The sequence below is a fragment of the Bubalus bubalis genome, chromosome 14 (genome assembly GCF_019923935.1).
Source record: "Bubalus bubalis isolate 160015118507 breed Murrah chromosome 14, NDDB_SH_1, whole genome shotgun sequence".
Classification (NCBI taxonomy): domain Eukaryota; kingdom Metazoa; phylum Chordata; class Mammalia; order Artiodactyla; family Bovidae; genus Bubalus; species Bubalus bubalis.
The window spans coordinates 65,297,621-65,318,828 of record NC_059170.1 but is presented as its reverse complement, the minus strand read 5'-3'; the positions used below and the strand labels follow the sequence as shown (position 1 = coordinate 65,318,828).

The 21,208-nt window shown below is 39.8% G+C and overlaps 1 protein-coding gene across 32 annotated transcripts in view; it reads left to right on the top strand.

Moving 5' to 3' along the window:
• Window positions 1-21,208, top strand: part of PARD3 (par-3 family cell polarity regulator) — a 579,687-nt gene that overhangs the window by 94,944 nt on the left and 463,535 nt on the right. The window contains exon 1 of one of the 32 annotated variants that reach the window (XM_044928203.2): window positions 9,916-10,092. The exons of the other annotated variants lie outside the window; for them this stretch is intronic. Coding sequence (XP_044784138.2) covers window positions 9,952-10,092 — 141 coding nt within the window. The 5' untranslated portion in view covers window positions 9,916-9,951. Of the gene's footprint in view, window positions 1-9,915; window positions 10,093-21,208 lie in introns of those variants that run through there. 32 annotated transcript variants of the gene reach the window in all.

Below are 21,208 nucleotides of genomic sequence, written 5' to 3'. Positions count from 1 at the left end.
AAGGAGAGGAGAGAAGGTGGGGGCAGGGGGAGAGAAAGAAAAAAGAGAGAGGGAGAGAGAGAATAAGTCCAACTGTGATCTAAAACAGTTGCATATTAAAATCATAGGATACTTAATAAACTGTTTTAGATTTTATATTCTTATGTAAATTTGATGATGCTGAATCTGCATTTTCTAGAATCTTTTTTTATATATCCTTTATAGGTCAAAAAATATATTTTTAACCTGAGAAAGAAATACTTAAAATATAGTAAGAGAAATACGTTTTCAGACAATTTTATATCATATAGATTAAATTTAGTTTTCAAAGAGAAAAATACCACTGACTAAAATAGTTTTTAAATCATTGTTTTATTTGTTCCAAAATATTTAAATGTGTGTGTGCGTGCATGTGTGTTAGTCACTCAGTTGTGTCCAAATCTTTGTGACCCAATGGACTGTGTAGCCCACCAGTCTCCTCTGTTCATGGGATTCTCCAGACAAGAATACTGGAGCAGGTAGCTATTGCCTTCTGCAGGGGATCTTCCCAACCCAGGGATTGAACCCAGGTCTTGTGCATTGCAGGAAGATTCTTTACCATCTGAGCCATAAGAGAAGTCCAAATATGTGTATGTGTATAATTAATTTCAGTTTTTGAAGGAGCATCTTCATGGACCCACTTTTAAGTTGTAACTAAAAAAATATAACTAATCCAGAATCTCAGCACCACATGAGTGTTGTTGGGTGATTGTTGTATTATTTTGTGTATTATTTTGAGTCCAAAGAAAAGTATTATTTGAAGTGATAAAGTTACTCAAAGTGAGGGATTGTGTGTAGTCAGCTGCATGGCTGTTTTCCATGGTTCTGAAATTTGATTCTGTATAATCACCTTGGAGTGTTTTCAACTTGTTTTGGCAGGTTCTCTGACTAAGAATCTTGACACTTATTTTGCTTTTAGGTTAGAAAAGCAATCTTCTAAATAATACAATCCTTCTTTAAAAAAAAAACAGTCCTGCTTTTTAGAACTCCTCTGGGCTCCTGCATTTTATACCCTCCACCCCTCAAGTGAGCCAACTCATTGGAAAGACCCTGATGCTGGGAAAGTTTGAGGGCAGGAGGAGAAGAGGGTGACAGAGGATGAGATGGTTGGATGACATCACTGAATCAGTGCGCATGAGTTTGAGTAAACTCCGGGAGATAGCAAAGGACAGGGAAGCCTGGTGTGCTGTAGTCCATGGGGTTGCAAAGAGATGGACCCAACTCAGTGACTGAGCAACAACTCCTCAAGTGCCCCAGGCGCTGTTTTTGCTCCCAAACTGTGAAGACAAGACTTCATTGGCTTGTCCGCCTGGCAGTCTCCGTAAAAGAGCAAACTCAGAGATACAGATTTTATACCTGGTCATTGAATTTGTAAAATTATGAAAAAATATTTTTAACAGAGGGAAATTAGGATTAAGAGGAAATAATTCAAATGATCACATAAGAAAATTGAAGTATCTATTTAGCTGTAATTTTGGTCTCTATCCTTTAGTTATTAAAGTTCAATGCATAGCACCAAGAAGTTTTCATTCAGTGCCTATAATACGATTCCAATACCAGGGCTTACCCAGATGTATTCAAAATGGTGTGAGTGTGGATTGTTTTGGGTTCCTGGAGTAGGTTTGATTTCCAAAGACACAGAATATTCTAGAGTTAGGTTGAGCATGAGGATGTGCCATGTGTGTTCCTCTCTTCTGGACATTGGTTCTTCCAGGCAGGGTACAGAGTCAGCCTGCACGTGCCGTTACGCCGGTCTGTTTACTCTCAGAATCTGATTCTCAGTCTTCTCATTGACATCCTGCCAGATTGTGAAAAACCAAAGTGGCTTTCACCCGTTCTCTAGCACGGTTGACAGCAGCTGTAACTCGAGCCTTCCTGAATGGTACACTATGTTTTGTCTGAATTTCTTCTTGATTTGCTCTCCATTATTTATTATTCACTATCTCTGAGCTTCTCCTAGTTCTCTGTCCCTCCTGTCATTCCCTCTGTAAACTCTAGTCAACTGGGTACATAGATGTCTGGGTAGGAATACTGGGCATTTACTTCTCCCTGCAAGCTGGCACCTTACACTGACTGAAGGGTGGAAATGGACGTTTCAGGCGGAAGTGATCAGCACTTAGAGTTGGGGAAGGATGCTTTGTGGGGGAGCAGTCAGCAGGAAGAGAGTCTTTTTCTCACTCACAGTATTGTCTTCTCCTAAGTCTTCGGTGTTGAAGGTGATTTAAGATGTGGTATCAAGCATTTCCTCTGTCACACTGGGATGTAGTTTTGTTTTGACCAAGGATGATGTCATGTGGTTCTATCTTGGTGATGACCTTGGGAAATATCTTTCATTTATCCATATCTAGCTCTTTGTAGGAACGTTGGATGGGATAGCAATTTCAACTCTTTGAAGAGTTGGTATGTTTAGAATGGGGTCCGGGTTGTTGAAGGGCTGGTTGCTGTGGAGCCAGCTGTCTGCTGCTTGTTGGAAAGAAGCCAGGATTCTCTGGGGGGCAGTCTGGCTGGCCAGTGTCCTAACGTAGAAGAATATTGAGAAAAAGAAACTTTTAAAATGTATTGGCATTGTGGACAAACAATCATTTCCACTTGTCGGTGGAAGCTAGCACAGAGACATTTGTGGAATAGACAAGTTAAAACTGCATTTTTGAACCAAAGCCAAGGGCCCCTCCTGCTATTGAAGAAAGCTTAAGTGGAGAAGTTTTCAAACCAGGATGCTGAATAATAATAGTAATAATATAATAATAATAATGAAAAGACAACACATGTAATAATTTCCTTTGAAGGATAAGACTTTTGACATATATTTTTAAAAATAATTCTTAGTTAATTTAACCTATTTATTGACTGAGCACCTGTTGTGTGTCAGACATTGTGCTTAGTGCACATTGTTGAACACACAAGTAGATAGAGTTTCTACTTTCTTGGGGCTTAGGATCTATTATGAGAGTCAGACTTACTGATAGATAATGATTTTGAGGAAAAGGAACGGTCCTGTGAAATACGTGATTAAAGTCCCCTGACCATGCTCAGGGGGAAACAGTACTTAAAAAAAATGTGAGTGAGCTGGAATTTGAAGGATAGCCAGGTGAGAACAAGGAAGTGTTAGGTGTTCAGATTTACATTTGAGAAATATCCCCAGTTGAATGTGTCAAGAATGAATGGGCGAATTTCCCTGATAGTCCATTGGTTAAAATTTTGCGCTTACAAAGCAGCGAGTTATAGGTTCCATCCCTGGGCGGGGAGCTAAGATCCTACAAACAGGGTGGTTTGGCAAAAAATTAAAAAAGGAATGAATGAACAGGAGGCATAGTGGACCCGGGGGGCCAGTTGGTGGGCTTTGTGGGGGATGGGAGATGGATGGAGGTTGGATCTGGTGGTGAAGTGGGAAGTAGGTACGTAGGCAGATCTGAGGTAGCTTAATAGGTAAATTTAATGGTGGGATTATTCCCCAAGGTCAGGAGTGTTGGAGGGGACCCAGGTGGGGGATCAGGATTTAGTCCTGACGTTAGCTGGTTGAGGTGCCCTGGAGGATCAGTTTGTCAGGTGAATATTTGGAACCAAAGCACAGATAAATGTGTGAATCTGATATAAAACTGTTAAAAAATCAGAGTAAAACAGCATTGAAAATATAGTCTAATTTTAATGAAAATAATTATACACCTTTGGAAAGGTTTTAAGGGACCAATTGAAATAGTTATCTCTGAGGGTGGAATAGGTGAATAACTGGAGATTTTGTTACTTTCTTTTTTTCACTTTCTCTGTAGTTCTCCTTCTGCCTAATTCCAATATGAAGAGAGCATTAGTCAGTTCTAAATTTAGGTTATAATAGGAACATCCTTTTTTTTCCTTAAAAAAAAAAAAACAAAAAACAAAAAACAAAAACCCAAAAAACAAAACTTGTGTGTGAATTGGCATAGCGATGATTTAAACACTTTGCTAACTTGAAATTGAAATAATTTGTATAAATAGACTTCATTTAACTAGATGACTTGATTAATTTCCTCCTAAATGGATTTATTTGAGTTAGGTTCTAAATAAAAAAATATTTAAATTAAATGCCAGCAGAGCACCAAATGTCTAATTAATTAATTCAAAGGGATTATTTCCCAACATTTGATTATTCCGTGAGTACTGGCTCAGCCACTGCTCATTAGTTTGTGGGTGGGTGGGTCGGGGAGCACAGGGCCAGGAGTATCCCAGGTGGTGGTGGGTGAGGGGAGTTAGCGGAGGGGGACAGAAGCAGCAGGACCTTTGCTGGTGGGGGCTGCCTGTGGAATCATGGCTGGGCAGCCTTCCTGGGGGAGGCTTTGAGGACTTAGCTTGGCTGGGGCGACCGGTGAGTCGGGAGGAGTGGGGGTCAGTTATCATTGTTAATGGTAGGCTGGGGCTGGGTTCCCTGGTCTGCTGCATGTTGCTTTTCTATTGCTTCATCAGCAAGGGGCATCTTGGGGGTGGCTGCTGGGGGGTGGCTAAGAGGCTACAGTGCTCCTGTCTGAATCCTGGCCTGACTTCTTAATGACCTGTGGTAAATCTTGACTTCTTTATGACCTTTGGCAAAGTATTTAATCTCTGTAATCTCAGTTTTCCCATCTCTAAATGGTGAATAGTAATTGTATTACCTTGTAAGTTTGTATTAAGTTTAAACCTGAGAATTTGTGTTAAGGTTTCAGCATTGTGCTTGGCAAAAATAAGACCCCAGGAAACGGTAATTTGATCATCCTTGATCACTGTTGCTGCTACCATCTTTGAATTAGGGAAACTATTCATTCTTAAATACCACCTTCTAATGATTCAAAAACAAACATATAAGCTGGGCTATCTTAGGTATTTGTTTTATAAAAATAATTTCTATAGATATTCATTTTCATTTACTTATTTTAGTATTTCTATCAATTTGAAGAGAACTTGGTATGAAATAGATGCTCAGGGATAGTTGAGGGGGGAAATAGGTTATTTTCTAACAAACCAAACCAAAAGTTTTGACATCAAAAGCAAAGGCAACAAAAAGCAAAAATAGATGAGTAGGAATATATCAAATTAAAAAGTTTCTGCTCAGCAAAGGAAACTACCAATATTAGGAAAATGCAACCTACAGAATGGGAAAAAATATTTGGAAACCATTTATCTAATAACTCAAATAACTAAAAAAAGAACACCAAAAACAAAACCCAACTGGGTCAAGTAATGGACTGAGGAAATGAATAGATATTTTTCCAAAGAAGACATGCAAAATTACCATCAGGTATGTGAACATGTACTCAACATGACTGATCATTAGGGAAACACAACTCAAAACCACAGCATCAGCTCGCACCTGTCAGAGTGGCTGGTATCAGAAAACAGGAGACAGCAGGTTTTGGTGGGAATGTGGGGTAAAGGGAGACCGAGGCCTTGTTCACTGTTGATGGGAATGTAAACCAGTGTAGCTGCAGGGAAAAACTGCATGTAAAACTCTCAAAAAATCAAAACTAAAATTACCAAAGTATCCAGCAATCCTTCCTCTGGATGTTTATATAAATCAAATGAAAACACTGTCTTGAAATGATATCCACCCTCCCATGTTCATTGTATTATATTATTCACAGTTGCCGAGATATAGAAACAACCCAAGAGTCATCCATGGATGAATGGATAAAAGAGCGTTTACACGCACACATACACTCACAGGAATATTATTCAGCCATAAGGAAGAAGAAAATCCCATCATTTGTGACAACATGGGTGGACCTTAGGGAATTTATGCTAAGTGAAATAAGTCAGAGAAAGACAAATATGTATTGTATGATCTCATTTGTATATAGAAACCAAAAAAAAAGCCAAACCCGCAGAAGCAGAGATTAAAAGAATGGTGCTACTGGGGCTGGAAGGTGGGAGGAAAAAAAGGGGTGATGTTGGTTAAAGGGTACATGATTAAGATGAATAAGAACAACATAATGATTAGAGCTAGTAATATTGTATTACATGCTTGACTGTTGCTACTGACAGTAGATTTTAAATGTTCTCACCCAAGAAAGATATGGTAATTATGTGCCGAGATACAAATGTTACTAATACTCCAGTGGTAATTGTTTTGCAGTATAGTCAGTGCATCAGATCAACACTTTGTACACCTTAAACTCATATAATGTCATATGTCAGTTACATCCCAAGCTGGGGAAGGACGGAAAGGAAGGCCTTGTTTATGGTTTTAAGATATTGCTTGGTCAACACTGACAGTTCTCCAGAAAAAACAGCACATCTCAAAACAAGTACTCCTGAATAAATGCTGTGAAAAGGTATTTTATAACAACTTTCATCTTTTAAAATGTTTTGTGTAGGTTTTCCTTTCTCTCATATCTCAAGTGCAATGTATAAAATTCAACGTTTCATGTGTACAATAAACTATTATCATCACAAAAAGGAAAAAAAGGAGGAAGGTTGATGACTGTTGGTTTCTTCCTCATTGATATTTTCTGAATGATTTTGGAGAAGTAATTATAAATGATAAACACGATCATCCTATTCATTCATGCAACTATTAATAAAGGATAGAAATCATGTAGAAAGTAGCAATTTTTTCCCCTTCCTGGATTGTGTAGTAAAAAAGGAGGAAAATAGGAAAAGTGTGGATCATTTGACCCTCTTATAATTCCAAAATAAGTCAACTAATAAAACTGAACCCTCATATGCTACATACCATAGCAGGATAGAGATGTAACTTTGTATCAGCCCTGGGAGTTGGGTATGGTAGTGTCCTTGGTTTGAGCAGTGGGAGAACCAAATATACTTTCTAAACCTGCAGATCTCTTTCACTTCCTTAGAATCCTGCCTGGCCTCAGATAACAAACATTTTAATTGCTGGTTGGGGTTGGAGAAAGAGGCTAGTTTAGCTAGTAAAAATATTGATTTTAACTACTATATTTAATTTTGTCACACTACTTGTATGTAGTCTTATATGAGTATTCAAATGCCAAGAGTTTTGTCATGTGTAATTGTATCACAATGATTGGTTATTATCATAATTATTGATGCCCCATGTTCCTATGTAAGACTAAAATTACAGCATCTGTTTGAACAAAGGTTAAGCAGATCTTACAGATTCACTCATTTCTTCATTCATTTCATCCTTCTGACGCCCATTCAACAAATGCTTTTCAGTCTCTAATATACTGGAGAAACAGATGGAGGTGCTGAGGGCATATTTGTGGTGCGATGTCCTCTTATCTCACAAAGCTCTCCTTGCAGTGAGAAAAAGAGACTCTGAAGGCAGTGAGTCTGGGCTGTAGTGGAGCATGGGAGGGAAGGACAGCTCTCAGGACACAGGTGTGCTGATTTCAGTGAATGAGAAGGAGCAGGCCTGGGAATAGCCAGAGGCAGAGGGAGCAGCCGGAGGCAGAGGGAGCAGCAACCTGAAATAGAAAAAAGGATGCGGGATCTGAAGGGGATGAGTGTGGCTGGGTTGCAATGAGCAGCTGGGAGAGGGGAAATGGTGGGGTTGGAGAGGAAGGCGGGTATTGAGGACTATCTTAAGCTACTAAATTCAATAGAAAGCCATTAAACTGTCAAACTGAGAGGTGACACAGAGAGGATAATTTTAGAAGGTGGATTTGGGAAGAATGCATTCTAGGTGTGAGGAGTGAGGGCAAAGAAGATATATTGAGAATGATTTAAGAGTCTTAACTGGAGCAAGATGGGTATACAGAGGCTTCATTTCATTTACATGGGAGATGTCACAAGTGGAATAAGGGTTCAGGGTTGGGGAATCAGGGTTGGGGTCTTCTTCCTGTTGAGACGCTGAACTGCTTTTGCAATGCCTGTGAGACATCCAAACAGACATTGACATTGACCTACTTGACATCAGTAGGTCATGGGACATATAATTCTGAAGCTCAAGGGGAAGATCGTAGTTGGAGATATGAATTTGGAAATAGCTACTACATAGAATAGATGGTATCTAAAGGCGTGTGACAAATAGTGTTTCCATGTGGCAAAGTTTGCAGTCATTCTAACCTGGTCACCTTTATTGGTTCCTCCAAGAGTGCACACTCTCATCTTATTGCTTGCCTTCACTGTGATGGAAAATACTAGTAACATTTTAATTAGAAATTAGTATTAAAATGTGGAAAAGAAACTCCTTAAATTCTTCTGAGTCAAAACGTTTGAATTAGAATAACTTTGGGTTTAGATATTGAGGAAAACAACTGAGTGTAAAAGGCTATAAAGAGACAGCTCAGGGAGATGACGCCTCAGACACAAGACTGGTAGTATTATTTCTGACACATGCACAGAAATGTGTGAATGCTGTAACCCATTTGATCTTAGATGGTCTGGACATGATTGCCTCCTAAGAAAGAGCTTATTTAATACAATAAAAGTACATAGTTAAAATCAGAAACTCACTTGGACTACCGGGATCCTATAATCTGTATCCTGTATTTCAGAATTTTGATAGTCCCTCCATTGAAATGCCCAATAGATTGCTTAATTTCTTATAAAATATTAAGCAACACTTCTTTTTAAGGGGATAGTCAAATGCTGACTGTTCTCAGGCATTTTGTTATTAGCAGTAGTGTGTAGTGTCGGCAGAGATTTCTCAGTTCTAGGAACTTGAGACTGAAGCCTAGCTGTGCTTACATTTTCTTTTTTTAATAACAGCATCATTTTCTTTAATTTAGCTCAGATGTGTTTTTTGAGCACCCATTCCATTCCAGGCAGAACTTGAGATATTGAAGGGAATAGACAAATGCTTACTTTTCACCATCCATTGTAAAACAGGAAGATGAAAGGTTCTAATCCTGTGTGCCATTTCTGACTTTCCCTCTTACAGAGCGGCAGCCTTAAGTAAAGATAATTCTACCTTCATTTGACATAGCAGATGATTGCTTTGTTTAGTATTGTCCCCATTAAAGTTCTTGTACTTGTATGATTTATCAGCTGTATATTCTGGTATAATCTAATGTTTGGTTATGTAGTTTTTACAGTTATGTAGTTTCTTTAATGATTGGTATATGTGTATTTTTAAAAACAATAATGTTACACCACTTGTTACAAAAATGAACTCTTAGGATTATGAGCTAAGTTTAAAAATATTGCCTTGACTACACTTCCTTTCAGTCCTTGGGTTAGGCTGTGTGTGTCCCAAAACATTGAGTTTTGTGGGAGACTCTAGTATTAACCATGCCAGGAGCATTCATTGTGTTGTGAATATTTGTGATTGAATTCTCTGATTTTTCTTCGTTCATTTCCCTCCTCCCACTCAAGCTTCATTCAGCTGGACTTGAGACAAGCTGAAGGTATGATGCTGCCTTTGGAAAGGACGTAAAACACCCTCCTCTCCTTTCTGGGGCAGAGGACAGGTATTCCAGACTCCTATTCATTTCTCCTGTGACTCTTTTGTCCTATACTTTTCTGGGTAAAAGTATTTGAGCATTGGATCGCTTCAGTTCTCATTCATTGGAAGAAGAGAATGTTCGAGGAGTTTAGAAAACAGTGTTTGCTAATTAAGAGGGCTCTGCCTTTGAAGTAGGGGTTGGGGCTCCGTCCTGTCCTGGCACCAGCTGTCTGTTTTGGCAAGGACTGAGTTAAAGAGACTTCTCTGAACCTGCTGTGTTTACTCACACCCTGCTGACTCCTAGGTGTGTTGTTACACCCTGTGTCACTCCTGACAACTACTTCTGGCCTGTTTAACTGGTGGAGGGTGTTTTCGTCTGGTGCAGAGGAAGCCGTGTGCTTGGTCTCCCTGCCCTATGCACAGCTCTTGTCTTCCTGGGGGCTTACATATATGGAAAGGGTTCTTTCCTGTGTTTCCCACCTGTCTCTCATTTGTTGCCCTTTCTAGAGTACTGTGCAAAACACAGGGCATATATCTGGGTTTGGAGGATCATTTTTTTTTTCCTGTGGTTAGTTTTGGAACCTGAGTCACTGTGGATTTTTGCCTTCTGATGGACTGAGATGGCAGACAGATTGACAAGGAAACCTGCGAAGAGATATTACTCCTTTTCTGGAACCTCTCGGAAAGATTCAGTGAAGGCCCTGAGGTTTTCAAGGTCATTGAACCTTAAAAGAGCCACTTCAGAAATCAGCAAAAGGCAGGTTGGTACAGAAATTTCTGATCCCTTCAAGTTTCCTTTGGAGTTGAAAGTAGTTGAAACTTTTGAGAAAAGCTTTGAAAATTTGATTTGAAAATTTAATTTGAAAATTCTTTCAAGGTTTCAAAAACATTGCTCTTTTCTGCGCCATCCGTCTGTTAATGGATGTGTATTATTTGTGTGTGTTCATTTATTACATGGGTTTAAATTATTCACTGTTACAACACAAAGTTGTCATGGTATCAGAAGATTCTGATTCCTAATATGAATTCTTCTCCTAAAAGTCTGTTTCAATGAAGATTCTCATAGTACCAAAACATCTCACTGAAAGGATTAGTTGACTTTTGTGCATAAACAAAATATTACACTGAATGCAAATTAGTGTTTATATACTTTCATAGGAATATTGTTCTATAGGACTATATGGAATTAAACTTAAATTAAAAAAATATTTTTTATATTAAATAATTGGAGGCTACTCCTTGGGACTATAAAAAAATGATAGGAAGCGATTCTGGCTGTGTGCTTTCTTGTTTAGTTTTCCTATCTATGTGTTATACTGTGACTTAACGGCTGTTAAAAGAATACATGTGTGCTGTGTGCTGTGCTGTGCTTAGTCGCTCAGTCGTGTCCACCTCTTTGTGACCCCATGAACTGTAGTCAGCCAAGCTTCTCTGTCCATAGGGATTCTCCAGGCAAGAATACTGGAGTGGGTTGCCATGACCTCCTATAGGGGATCTTCCCAATCCAGGGATCAAACCCAGGTCTCTTGCTTTGTAGGCGGATTCCAGGGAAGCCCAAAATAGTACATAGAATAGTACATAGAATTTTTAAAATAGTATTGTCTATTAGGATTGAAAACATTTCTCTTCTTAATGTTAATATTTTTGGAGCTCCCTTTCAGTTACCAAAGAACAGTAATAATTGAATAAAAAGTCAACTAACATCTCACATAGAATGTGATTTTCTTTTTACTTCATCATTTATTTTTGGACAAGGGCCCTGGGTTATGTGTGCCCTCCAGTGGTCTTTTGTAGAATGGTTATTTTTGAGCTCCATTAAGAAGCAGTGGTAATATCCACACCACTACTAGGGGAAGAATTGTGCTTTCAACATTACAGAGAGGTTATTCAGAACAACTTCCTTCATACAGTTCAGACCCAGCTCAAATATATGATATTTATTTGGATACTTTCTGAAGGATGTGTGTTTCGGAACATCTCTCAGTGGTTTGTAGGAGTGGACAGTGAAAACTCATGTTAGTTAGTATGTACCATCACTTTGATCTTTATTTTGGACCTGACTGCTAATATTGAGTAATTTTAATTTCTTCTTTTTCCCCTTCTTTTCCTTTTTACCATGAAGAACGTTGACATGTCAGATACGAATCAAGTCCAAGACATTCCAAATCACTAACCTATTTTCTCCGGCAGAAATCACAGCCATAGTAGATGTTTGTTGATTAGGGATTCTCAACAATCCTGATTTTTTTTTCTAGTTATTTATGCACAGATCAGTGTAATTTGAATTGCGGACACAGATTAAAACCTGTTTTTAAGAAATTAAACTTTCTACGTTGAGTGTACATAAAAGATGAGAAATTAATGAGGAAATCAAAGGCGCTGATTCACATGTCAGAATCTTTTCTCTACATCCTCGAGGAAGTACAGAGTTGAAAACTCTGCTTGAACTTGAGGGTGGGACCTGTGTGACAGCATTCTGTGCTTGAGAATTTCAACAGGAGCACCCTGTCTTGTCATTAACGACTCCACACATTGTTTACAGAAGTAGGGTGTTCACCTCCAGTTCTCCGCCAAAATCCAATTTGTCTAATTAAATTCTGCTGAGCATTTCTAACTTCCTGCCTGAAACGCATTCTAATTGCTTGTGGTTCCAGTGCTGGTAATAATAGTGATGGTGTTCTGCTCTGGTAAACATGTGTTTAAGTGATTACATTCCAACCTGTCGGGGAAGATGAGGTTACTTTTTCACGTTAAAGATGAAAAAGACTTGGTTTTTTGGAGGACTCACGGGGATGTCGGCTGTATTGGTGATGAGTTCAGATTCCTATGCAGAGTTCCTGGGTCATCTTATATGTACAGTTGGTGACACTCTTGACCAAGAAAGGCACCTACCCTCCCCCCAAGGAAGACGCATCGCCTCCTCAGAACCTTGTTTCTCTCCTTGAAGCCAGTGTGTGAAATGTCAGCAGCCATATAATTTCAGATTCCTGCCTTGTTTTGCTTTAGGAAAGGTTTCCATAGGTTTCAAAATCAGGGTTTTGTATACTTTTGGTTGTGGGTTGGGGGAGAGGGTAGTAATGATTAGGACAAGAGTGTAATACCTTTGAGACTTGTCAAGGGAATTAGGATCTCATATTAAGTGGAAAAAAACTAAGCAGAAATGTTGTATAGTGGACAGTTTACTGGGCTCACAAGGCAAAGCAGTTTAGTGTGTGTGGTTGAAAATCTGTCTCAGCAAAAACACAACCAAGGTTTTTGGAGTCAATGGTGAGAATTTGTGCATCCAGGATCTGTGTGTGGCCCAGCGTGTGGATTTCAGTCATTTGCTATGACACCATCATTTCTGTCAGTCATCTGTGTGTCTCTGTCTCTATGCTGACTTACTTCTACTTCCTGATTATATAGAAAATCAGCATGTAGACTCAAAAGTCAGCAGAATGACACATTCTGCTTAATGATTAATGATGGAAGAACAAGGAAGCTAACTCAGAAAGTTAGATGGTTTTTTAATTCAACAAAAAGGAACTTTAAGAGCCTTAGGTTATATAGACATGTATTTTATCTGCTAAAGAGCCTTCATTTTTAAGTAGAAGGCAAAGACCTTAGAATAAAGTTGCCTTGGTCTTTTAGGGCCTGAAGGTAGTTATTTTGGATCCGTTTATTGGTTATCTTTAGGTACAAAGCAAAGGAAATTGCGTGGATTTTGTATTCAAACAGAGTAGAAAATTGTTTTATCTGTAGTGTGTGTGTGAAGATAACATGCTAAGTCTTTTTCCGTGTTCTATTAAGAGTGACTTATAGAAGGATCACAGTTGGTCAAAGTGTAGCTCTGGTTGAATGAGGTTGTCTTCCTATACCAACCATTCCTTAACGACAGACAGTGCCAGTGCTCATCAGTGAGAGACCGCAGTTATGTCCAGAGTAATATGACGTATAGCACTGTATTGTAAAACACTAAAACATATGTCCTTGTTCAGTGCTTTTTAGAAACTACTTTGAAAATATTTAACAATTAGGAATATGTAGCGGTTCTCTTATTCATAAAATGTAGCCACTTTTTTTTTTTTTAAGAGGGAACGATTTAGAAATAGAATGTATATGTGTGGATAACTTGGAAGAATTTTTTGTTTTTGTTTTTTTGTTACCAGAATAGTTTTTCTAATCATAGCAGACAAGATAGTGCTGCTGATGTCACCCAGGTGGGAAGAAGTGTGTTCTTGATGAGTTTTGTGACATAGCTTTGCTGTGTACATAATAAAATGTCATCAAGTCTATTCTCTTTTACTCTTGTGTTGCAAAAGTTGTATATTCTTGCTTTTCTCACAACCTCAATTAATGAGAAGCTCCTAAACTTAAATGCAATTCGTGTTTTCAAGAATAGCTTATATATTTTTTAATATTAGGTTTAGCTTTACCCTGTGTAATTAGATGAACTGTGCAGATGGTATTGCACAAAGTATCAGTTTAAAAAATACAAACCTTTAGTATTTAATACCCTCATATTATTCTAGGGCGAATACATTTTCTTGTGAAAACACGCTGTCCCCAGATTGAGAGAGTTTTGATTCGGATTGAAGTAAGATGGCAACCTGCTCCAGTGTTCTTGCCTGGAGAATCCCAGGGACGGGGGAGCCTGGTGGGCTGCCGTCTATGGGGTCGCACAGAATTGGACACGACTGAAGTGACTTAGCAGCAGCAGCAGCAGCAAGTTCTCTTTAGTTATTTTTTGAGGGGTTTGTTCCAGCATTAATTGTACTCCTTAGTTATCCTTTGACATTTCTTGATTAGGTAGTTTGATCTAAAATAGCAGCCAAGTTAAAGTAGGCTGAGATAATTTTGAATTTAGGAATAGATTAATCCAGAGCTTTTAATACATAAAGGGAAGTGAAATAAATGCATGTAGGTGTTAATGATGAATTGTATCATCCTTGAGGTGAGCAAAGGAAGACTGCTGAACAGTGAACTGCTAAAAGAATCAAACGGGGCCAGGGTCTTTCAGATCAGATCAGATCAGTCGCTCAGTCGTGTCTGACTCTTTGCGACCCCATGAATTGCAGCACGCCAGGCCTCCCTGTCCAACACCAACTCCCGGAGTTCACTGAGACTCACGTCCATCGAGTCAGTGATGCCATCCTCTCATCCTCTGTCGTCCCCTTCTCCTCTTGCCCCCAATCCCTCCCAGCATCAGTCTTTTCCAGTGAGTCAACTCTTCACATGAGGTGGCCAAAGTACTAGAGTTTCAGCTTTAGCATCATTCCTTCCAAAGAAATCCCAGGGCTGATCTCCTTTAGGATGGACTGGTTGGATCTCCTTGCAGTCCAAGGGACTCTCAAGAGTCTTCTCCAACACCACAGTTCAAAAGCATCAATTCTTCGGCGCTCAGCCTTCTTCACAGTCCAACTCTCACATCCATACATGACCACTGGAAAAACCATAGCCTTGACTAGACAGACCTTTGTTGGCAAAGTAATGTCTCTGCTTTTGAATATGCTATCTAGGTTGGTCGTAACTTTCCTTCCAAGGAGTAAGCGTCTTTTAATTTCATGGCTGCAGTCACCATCTACAGTGATTTTGGAGCCCAGAAAAATAAAGTCTGACACTGTTTCCACTGTTTCCCCATCTATTTCCCATGAAGTGACGGGACCAGATGCCATGATCTTCGTTTTCTGAATGTTGAACTTTAAGCCAACTTTTTCACTCTCCACTTTCACTTTCATCAACAGACTTTTTAGTTCCTCTTCACTTTCTGCCATAAGGGTGGTGTCATCTGCATATCTGAGGTTATTGATATTTCTCCCGGCAATCTTGATTCCAGCTTGTGTTTCTTCCAGTCCAGCGTTTCTCATGATGTACTCTGCATAGAAGTTAAATAATCAGGGTGACAATATACAGCCTTGACGTACTCCTTTTCCTATTTGGAACCAGTCTGATGTTCCATGTCCAGTTCTAACTGTTGCTTCCTGATCTGCATACAGATTTTTCAAGAGGCAGGTCAGGTGACCAGGGTCTTTAGCTTCTCTTATTCTACACCCCTTTCTGTAGTTAGCATCTCACCAGGTCACGCGTGTTAGTCGCTTAGTCCTGTCTGATTCTCTGTGACCCCGTGGACTGTAGCCCGCCAGGCTCCTCTGTCCATGGAATTCTCTAGGCAAGAATCCTGGAGTGGCTTGCCATTCCCTTCTCCAGGGGATTTTCCTGACCCAGGGATCGTACCCAGATCTTCTGCATTACAGGTAGAGTCCTTACCACCTGAGCCCCCAGGGAAGTCCTCACCACATCATAATACCAGCCCAAGCAGGCCTTGGTGACCAAGAAAGAAGGACCAGCATGAAATGTGGCTCATTTTGAGTAAAAAATTAAGGCCATGTAGTTGGAGGATGTATGTTCTTTCGAAAGGCAGCAGCTCTTACATAAGGAGTGTCTTCAAACAGGGTGGAAGCAATGCAGCCCATCCATGCAGTGGATATGATTTATATTTTATGTGCTGTTGGTTATACATGTTCCCAAGGAGAAGTCCTCTCTGTCGGATTAAAATGAATGGTTGTTCCTGCCGCGTGGGACCTGTGGTTGCCTGGTGAGAGTGACTGGGTTCTCGGCTGGTGGTAAATTCCTTGTTTACCTTTTTGGGCTGTGAACTAAATGTACTGTAATTTATGTTAATTTGTGCTTTTAAAAGTCTTCAATTTTGTACTTGATCATAAGGGCGGGTAACAAAGATGAAGTGCGCATGAATAACAGTGTTCCTGGGGAAAGGGAGAGTGGTTAACCTTTTGAATCAGAGTCATAGGTAAATAAACTCAGCTTTTTTTAAAGTGATATATCGATTTTCAAGCTGTGTCTTTAAAACCACAAAATGAGTTGATTTTGAAATTTGCGACCTGTTTCTCTGTCCCTTAGGGACTCTGCTCCTGAGTTCTTAAGCCTTACAGCTTGTGTGGCTCTTTGTAACAGCTGGAACGACTGACATTCATTTTCAAACAATCAGTTCTCTCTTATTTGGAAACACATATAATCATATTTTGGCAAGCATTTTTCCATTCCAGTTTCTCCTAACCTGATGTTTTAGTGTCTCTTGCAGCCATGTTAACACTGGCTCTTAGTTTTAAAATTTTTTTGAATTTAATTTTCACATGAAGCTTGAAATACATATTACTATGATGCAAAGAGTAAAACAATTTTTAAATGTTTTTTAGGACTGTGTTCTAACTATCAAGAGCCAAACAAACTTTCAAGGTTTTTTTCGGTTTGTTTTTTTTTTTTTTTTTTTTTTTTTTAGTTTTTTGAAGTTTATGGAGGAGTTCAGTTCAGTCGCTTAGTCATGTCCAACTTTTTGCAACCCCATGAACCGCAGCACGCCAGGCCTCCCTGTCCATCACCAGCTCCCGGAGTCTACCCAAACCCATGTCCATTGAATCGGTGATTCCATCCAACCATCTCATCCTCTGTCGTCCCCTTCTCCTCCTGACCCCAATCCCTCCCAGCATCAGAGTCTTTTCCAATGAGTCAACTCTTCTCATGAGGTGGCCAAAGTATTAGAGTTTCGGCTTCAACATCAGTCCTTCCAATGAACACCCAGGGCTGATCTCCTTTAGGAAGGACTGGTTGGATCTCCTTGCAGTCCAAGGGGCTCTCAAGAATCTTCTCCAACACCACAGTTCAAAAGCATCAATTCTTCAGCGTTCAGCTTTCTTTATAGTCCAACTCTCACATCCGTACATGACTACTGGAAAAACCATAGCCTTGACTAGACAGACCTTTGTTGGCAGAGTAATGTCTCTGCTTTTTAATATGCTATCTAGGTTGGTCATAGCTTTCCTTCCAAGGAGTAAGCGTCTTTTAATTTCATGGCTGCAGTCACCATCTGCAGTGATTTTGGAGCCCAGAAAAATAAAGTCTGACACTGTTTCCCCATCTATTTCCCATGAAGTGATGGGACCGGAATGCATGATCTTCATTTTCTGAATGTTGAGCTTTAAGCCAACTTTTTCACTCTCCTCTTTCACTTTCATCCAGAGGCTCTTTAGTTCTTCTTCACTTTCTGCCATAAGGGTAGTGTCATCTGCATATCTGAGGTTATTGGTATTTCTCCCGGCAATCTTGATTCCGGCTTGTGTTTCTTCCAGTCCAGCGTTTCTCATGATGTACTCTGCATAGAAGTTAAATAAACAGGGTGACAATATACAGCCTTGACATACTCCTTTTCCTATTTGGAACCAGTCTGTTGTTCCATGTCCAGTTCTAACTGTTGCTTCCTCACCTGCATACAGATTTCTCAGGAGGCAGGTCAGGTGGTCTGGTATTCCCATCTCTTTCAGAATTTTCCACAGTTTATTGTGATCCACACAGTCAAAGGCTTTGGCATAGTCAATAAAGCAGAAGTAGATGTTTTTCTGGAACTCTCTTGCTTTTTCGATGATCCAGCGGGTGTTGGCAATTTGATCTCTGGTTCCTCTGCCTTTTCTAAAACCAGCTTGAACATCTGGAAGTTCACAGTTCACGTATTGCTGAAGCCTGGCTTGGAGAATTTTGAGCATTACTTTACTAGAGTGTGAGATGGGTGCAATTGTGTGGTAGTTTGAGCATTCTTTGGCATTGCCTTTCTTTGGGATTGGAATGAAAACTGACCTTTTCCAGTCCTGTCGCCACTGCTGAGTTTTCCAAATTTGCTGGCATATTGAGTGCAGCACTTTCACAGCATCATCTTTCAGGATTTGAAATAGCTCAACTGGAATTCCATCACCTTCACTAGCTTTGTTCATAGTGATGCTTCCTAAGGCCCACTTGACTTCACATTCCAGGATGTCTGGCTTTAGGTGAGTGATCACACCATTGTGGTTATCTAGGTCATGAAGATCTTTTTTGTATCTTCTGTGTATTCTTTCCACCTCTTCTTAATATCTTCTGCTTCTGTTAGGTCCATATCATTTCTGTCCTTTATTGAGCCCATCTTTGCATAAAATATTCCCTTGGTATCTCTAATTTTCTTAAAGAGATCTCTAGTCTTTCCCATTCTATTGTTTTCCTCTATTTCTTTATATTGATTGCTGAAGAAGGCTTTCTTATCTCTCCTTGCTGTTCTTTGGAACTCTGCATTCAAATGGGTGTGTCCTTCCTTTTCCCCTTTGCTTTTCACTTTCCTTCTTTTCACAGCTATTTGTAAGGCCTCCTCAGACAGCTATTTTGCTCTTTTGCATTTGTTTTCCTTGGGGATGGTCTTGATTCCTGTCTTCTGTACAATGTCACGAACCTCCGTCCATAGTTCATCAGGCACTCTGTCTATCAGATCTAGTCCCTTAAATCTATTTCTCACTTCCACTGTATAATCATAAGGGATTTGATTTAGGTCATATCTGAGTGGTCTAGTGGTTTTCTCCACTTTCTTCAATTTCAGTCTGAATTTGGCAATAAGGAGTTCATGATCTGAGCCTCAGTCAGCTCCCGGTCTTGTTTTTGCTGACTGTATAGAGCTTCTCCATCTTTGTCTGCAAAGAATATAATCAATCTGATTTTGGTGTGCATGGGATTAATGCATTGTTTGAGGAAATGGTTTGAAATTCTAATTCACGCTGTTTTAAAGTTTGATTTGTGGGATATCACTTTATTTTTCCTTATTGAATTTGGCATTTCTATACAATTTGAATATCTGCTGATACATTTGGATATTCCTTGATTCAAAACTATTTCTTAAATGCAAAAGCAGTGGTCTGGCCTTATCATACAACTTACCCTTTCATTGAAGCCATGATTTTAACAGAAATAAAACTTTTAGCTGCTTTAAATTGAAGACCATCTGAGGAGTCTAGACATCTTAGGTAAAATGTGTGTATTTTTTTTTTTAATAACATGATGCTGATCTTGCTGCTGCTGCTGCTGCTAAGTCGCTTCAGTTGTGTCCGACTCTGTGCGACCCCATAGACGGCAGCCCAGCAGGCTCCCCCGTCCCTGGGATTCTCCAGACAAGAGCACTGGAGTGGGTTGCCATTTCCTTCTCCAATGCATGAAGATGAAAAGTGAAAGTGAAGTCACTCAGTCCTGTCCGACTCTTCGAGACCCCATGGACTTCAGCCTACCAGGCCGCTCCATCCATGGGATTTGCCAGGCAAGAGTACTGGAGTGGGGAGCCACTGCCTTCTCCAGATGCTGATCTTGGGAACACTCAAATCACCAAGATGTGGGAAAACTGGCATTTTTGTCAAAGGATCCTGTTTCTTTTCATTCATTCTAGACTAGCACCTCCTTTTCTTACAATGATAGTTACATTAGTAAATATATTATTTCGTAAATAAAACAAATCCTTTAACTTTTCAAGTGTTTAAAAAAAGCAATTTTATACTTAAGCCAGACTTGAGGAAAAGCACAAAGTTTACCAGCTTACATTTTTTTACTCCCAACACCTCAAGCACCCGTTCTGTGCACAAGACTATTCTGGTTGCAGTGAAAGTGATTCTTAGCCTTATACACCTGGTTGAACCTTCTGGAATTGTGTTCTCTCTCTTTGCAGAGAGTAAAAATAAGTAAAATCACTATTGTTTACTACCGTATATATGTGCTAAGTCACTTTAGTTGTGTCTGACTCTTTGCGACCCTATGGACTATAGCCTGCCAGGCTCGTCTATTTATGGAATTCTCCAGGCAAGAATGCTGGAGTGGGTTGCCATGCCCTCCTCCAGGGAATCTTCCTGACCCAGGGATTGAACCCGTATTTCCTGCAGCTCCTGCATTGCAGGTGAATTCTTTACCACTGAGTCATGGGGGATGCCCTTGTTTACTACTTACCTGCCCCAAATCTACTCTGGCTCATGGATATGTGGTTCTGTCACATTTAAGGTATTTCAATGAACTCAACTCCTAATAATTATCCCAGTATTATGGGAATTCCCCTCCCACCTTCTCTGTCTCCCATATTTTCATCTCTGTATTCTCAACCTAGAACAATGCCTGACACATAGGAAGTGCTCAAATATTTGTTGAATGAATCAGAATAGAGATATTGCCCAAAGTATCTTTGCTTTGAGAAGGCCTGATCGTGTGAATACATTTTTTTCTTTTTCTTTTGCTTGTCTAATTAAATATTTGCCATTGGTTTCAAATATAACTACAAAGAAGGCTCTGGAGACATTTATATTGTGTGCATTTACAGTGAAGTCAAGTTTTTATGCCGGTGGAAATGGACTTTTTTTTTATTACGACCAAGAAATTGACCCGAGTTGTGGTTTGTCTGGGCCTGTCCTGGTCTTTGTTGTTTTCACTTGTCTTTGTAGCTTAGGCTGAGAACAGGTAGTGGTTACTCTTCCACCCACATTCTGCCTTAGTCACTGCAGGCTACTGGTGAAAACCCATGTCCGTCATCAGCTCATCCAGGAAGGTAAGGGACCAAGGAGAGATGTGGCACATGGCTGTGCGGTACCTCCTTCCTCCCTGGGTTTTTGGAAAATCCATCCATTGGATTTTTCTGTTATGACCTTAGAACAGTGAAGCAGCAGGCAGTTTCTCCTTCAGGCCTTAAAAATAAGGATGGAACTTACGATAGTAAAGCTTGTTATAATTACTTTTAACAAAGTCATCACAGTATAATAAACATTTCCTGTGGAATTTAAGAATAAACATTAGCTACGGTGGCTACTATTTACATTTGGCTTAATTTACCAAGACCAAGTCTACCTTGGCTGGGCATTCAGCTGTCAGTCATTGGGTGCCTGCATCTGGACTGGGCTCGAAAGGGGAGCACTCTGGCTTTGTCCCACGACAGCCACGTGTGAGCACTTTGATGCTTAGAATTCTCTACTGCAAACATTTCTCAAATATGCTAGATACAAAACCATTTAAAATCAGTGTGCATTTTTCAGTGCTAAAGGCTGGCCGATAAAAACATCTCTT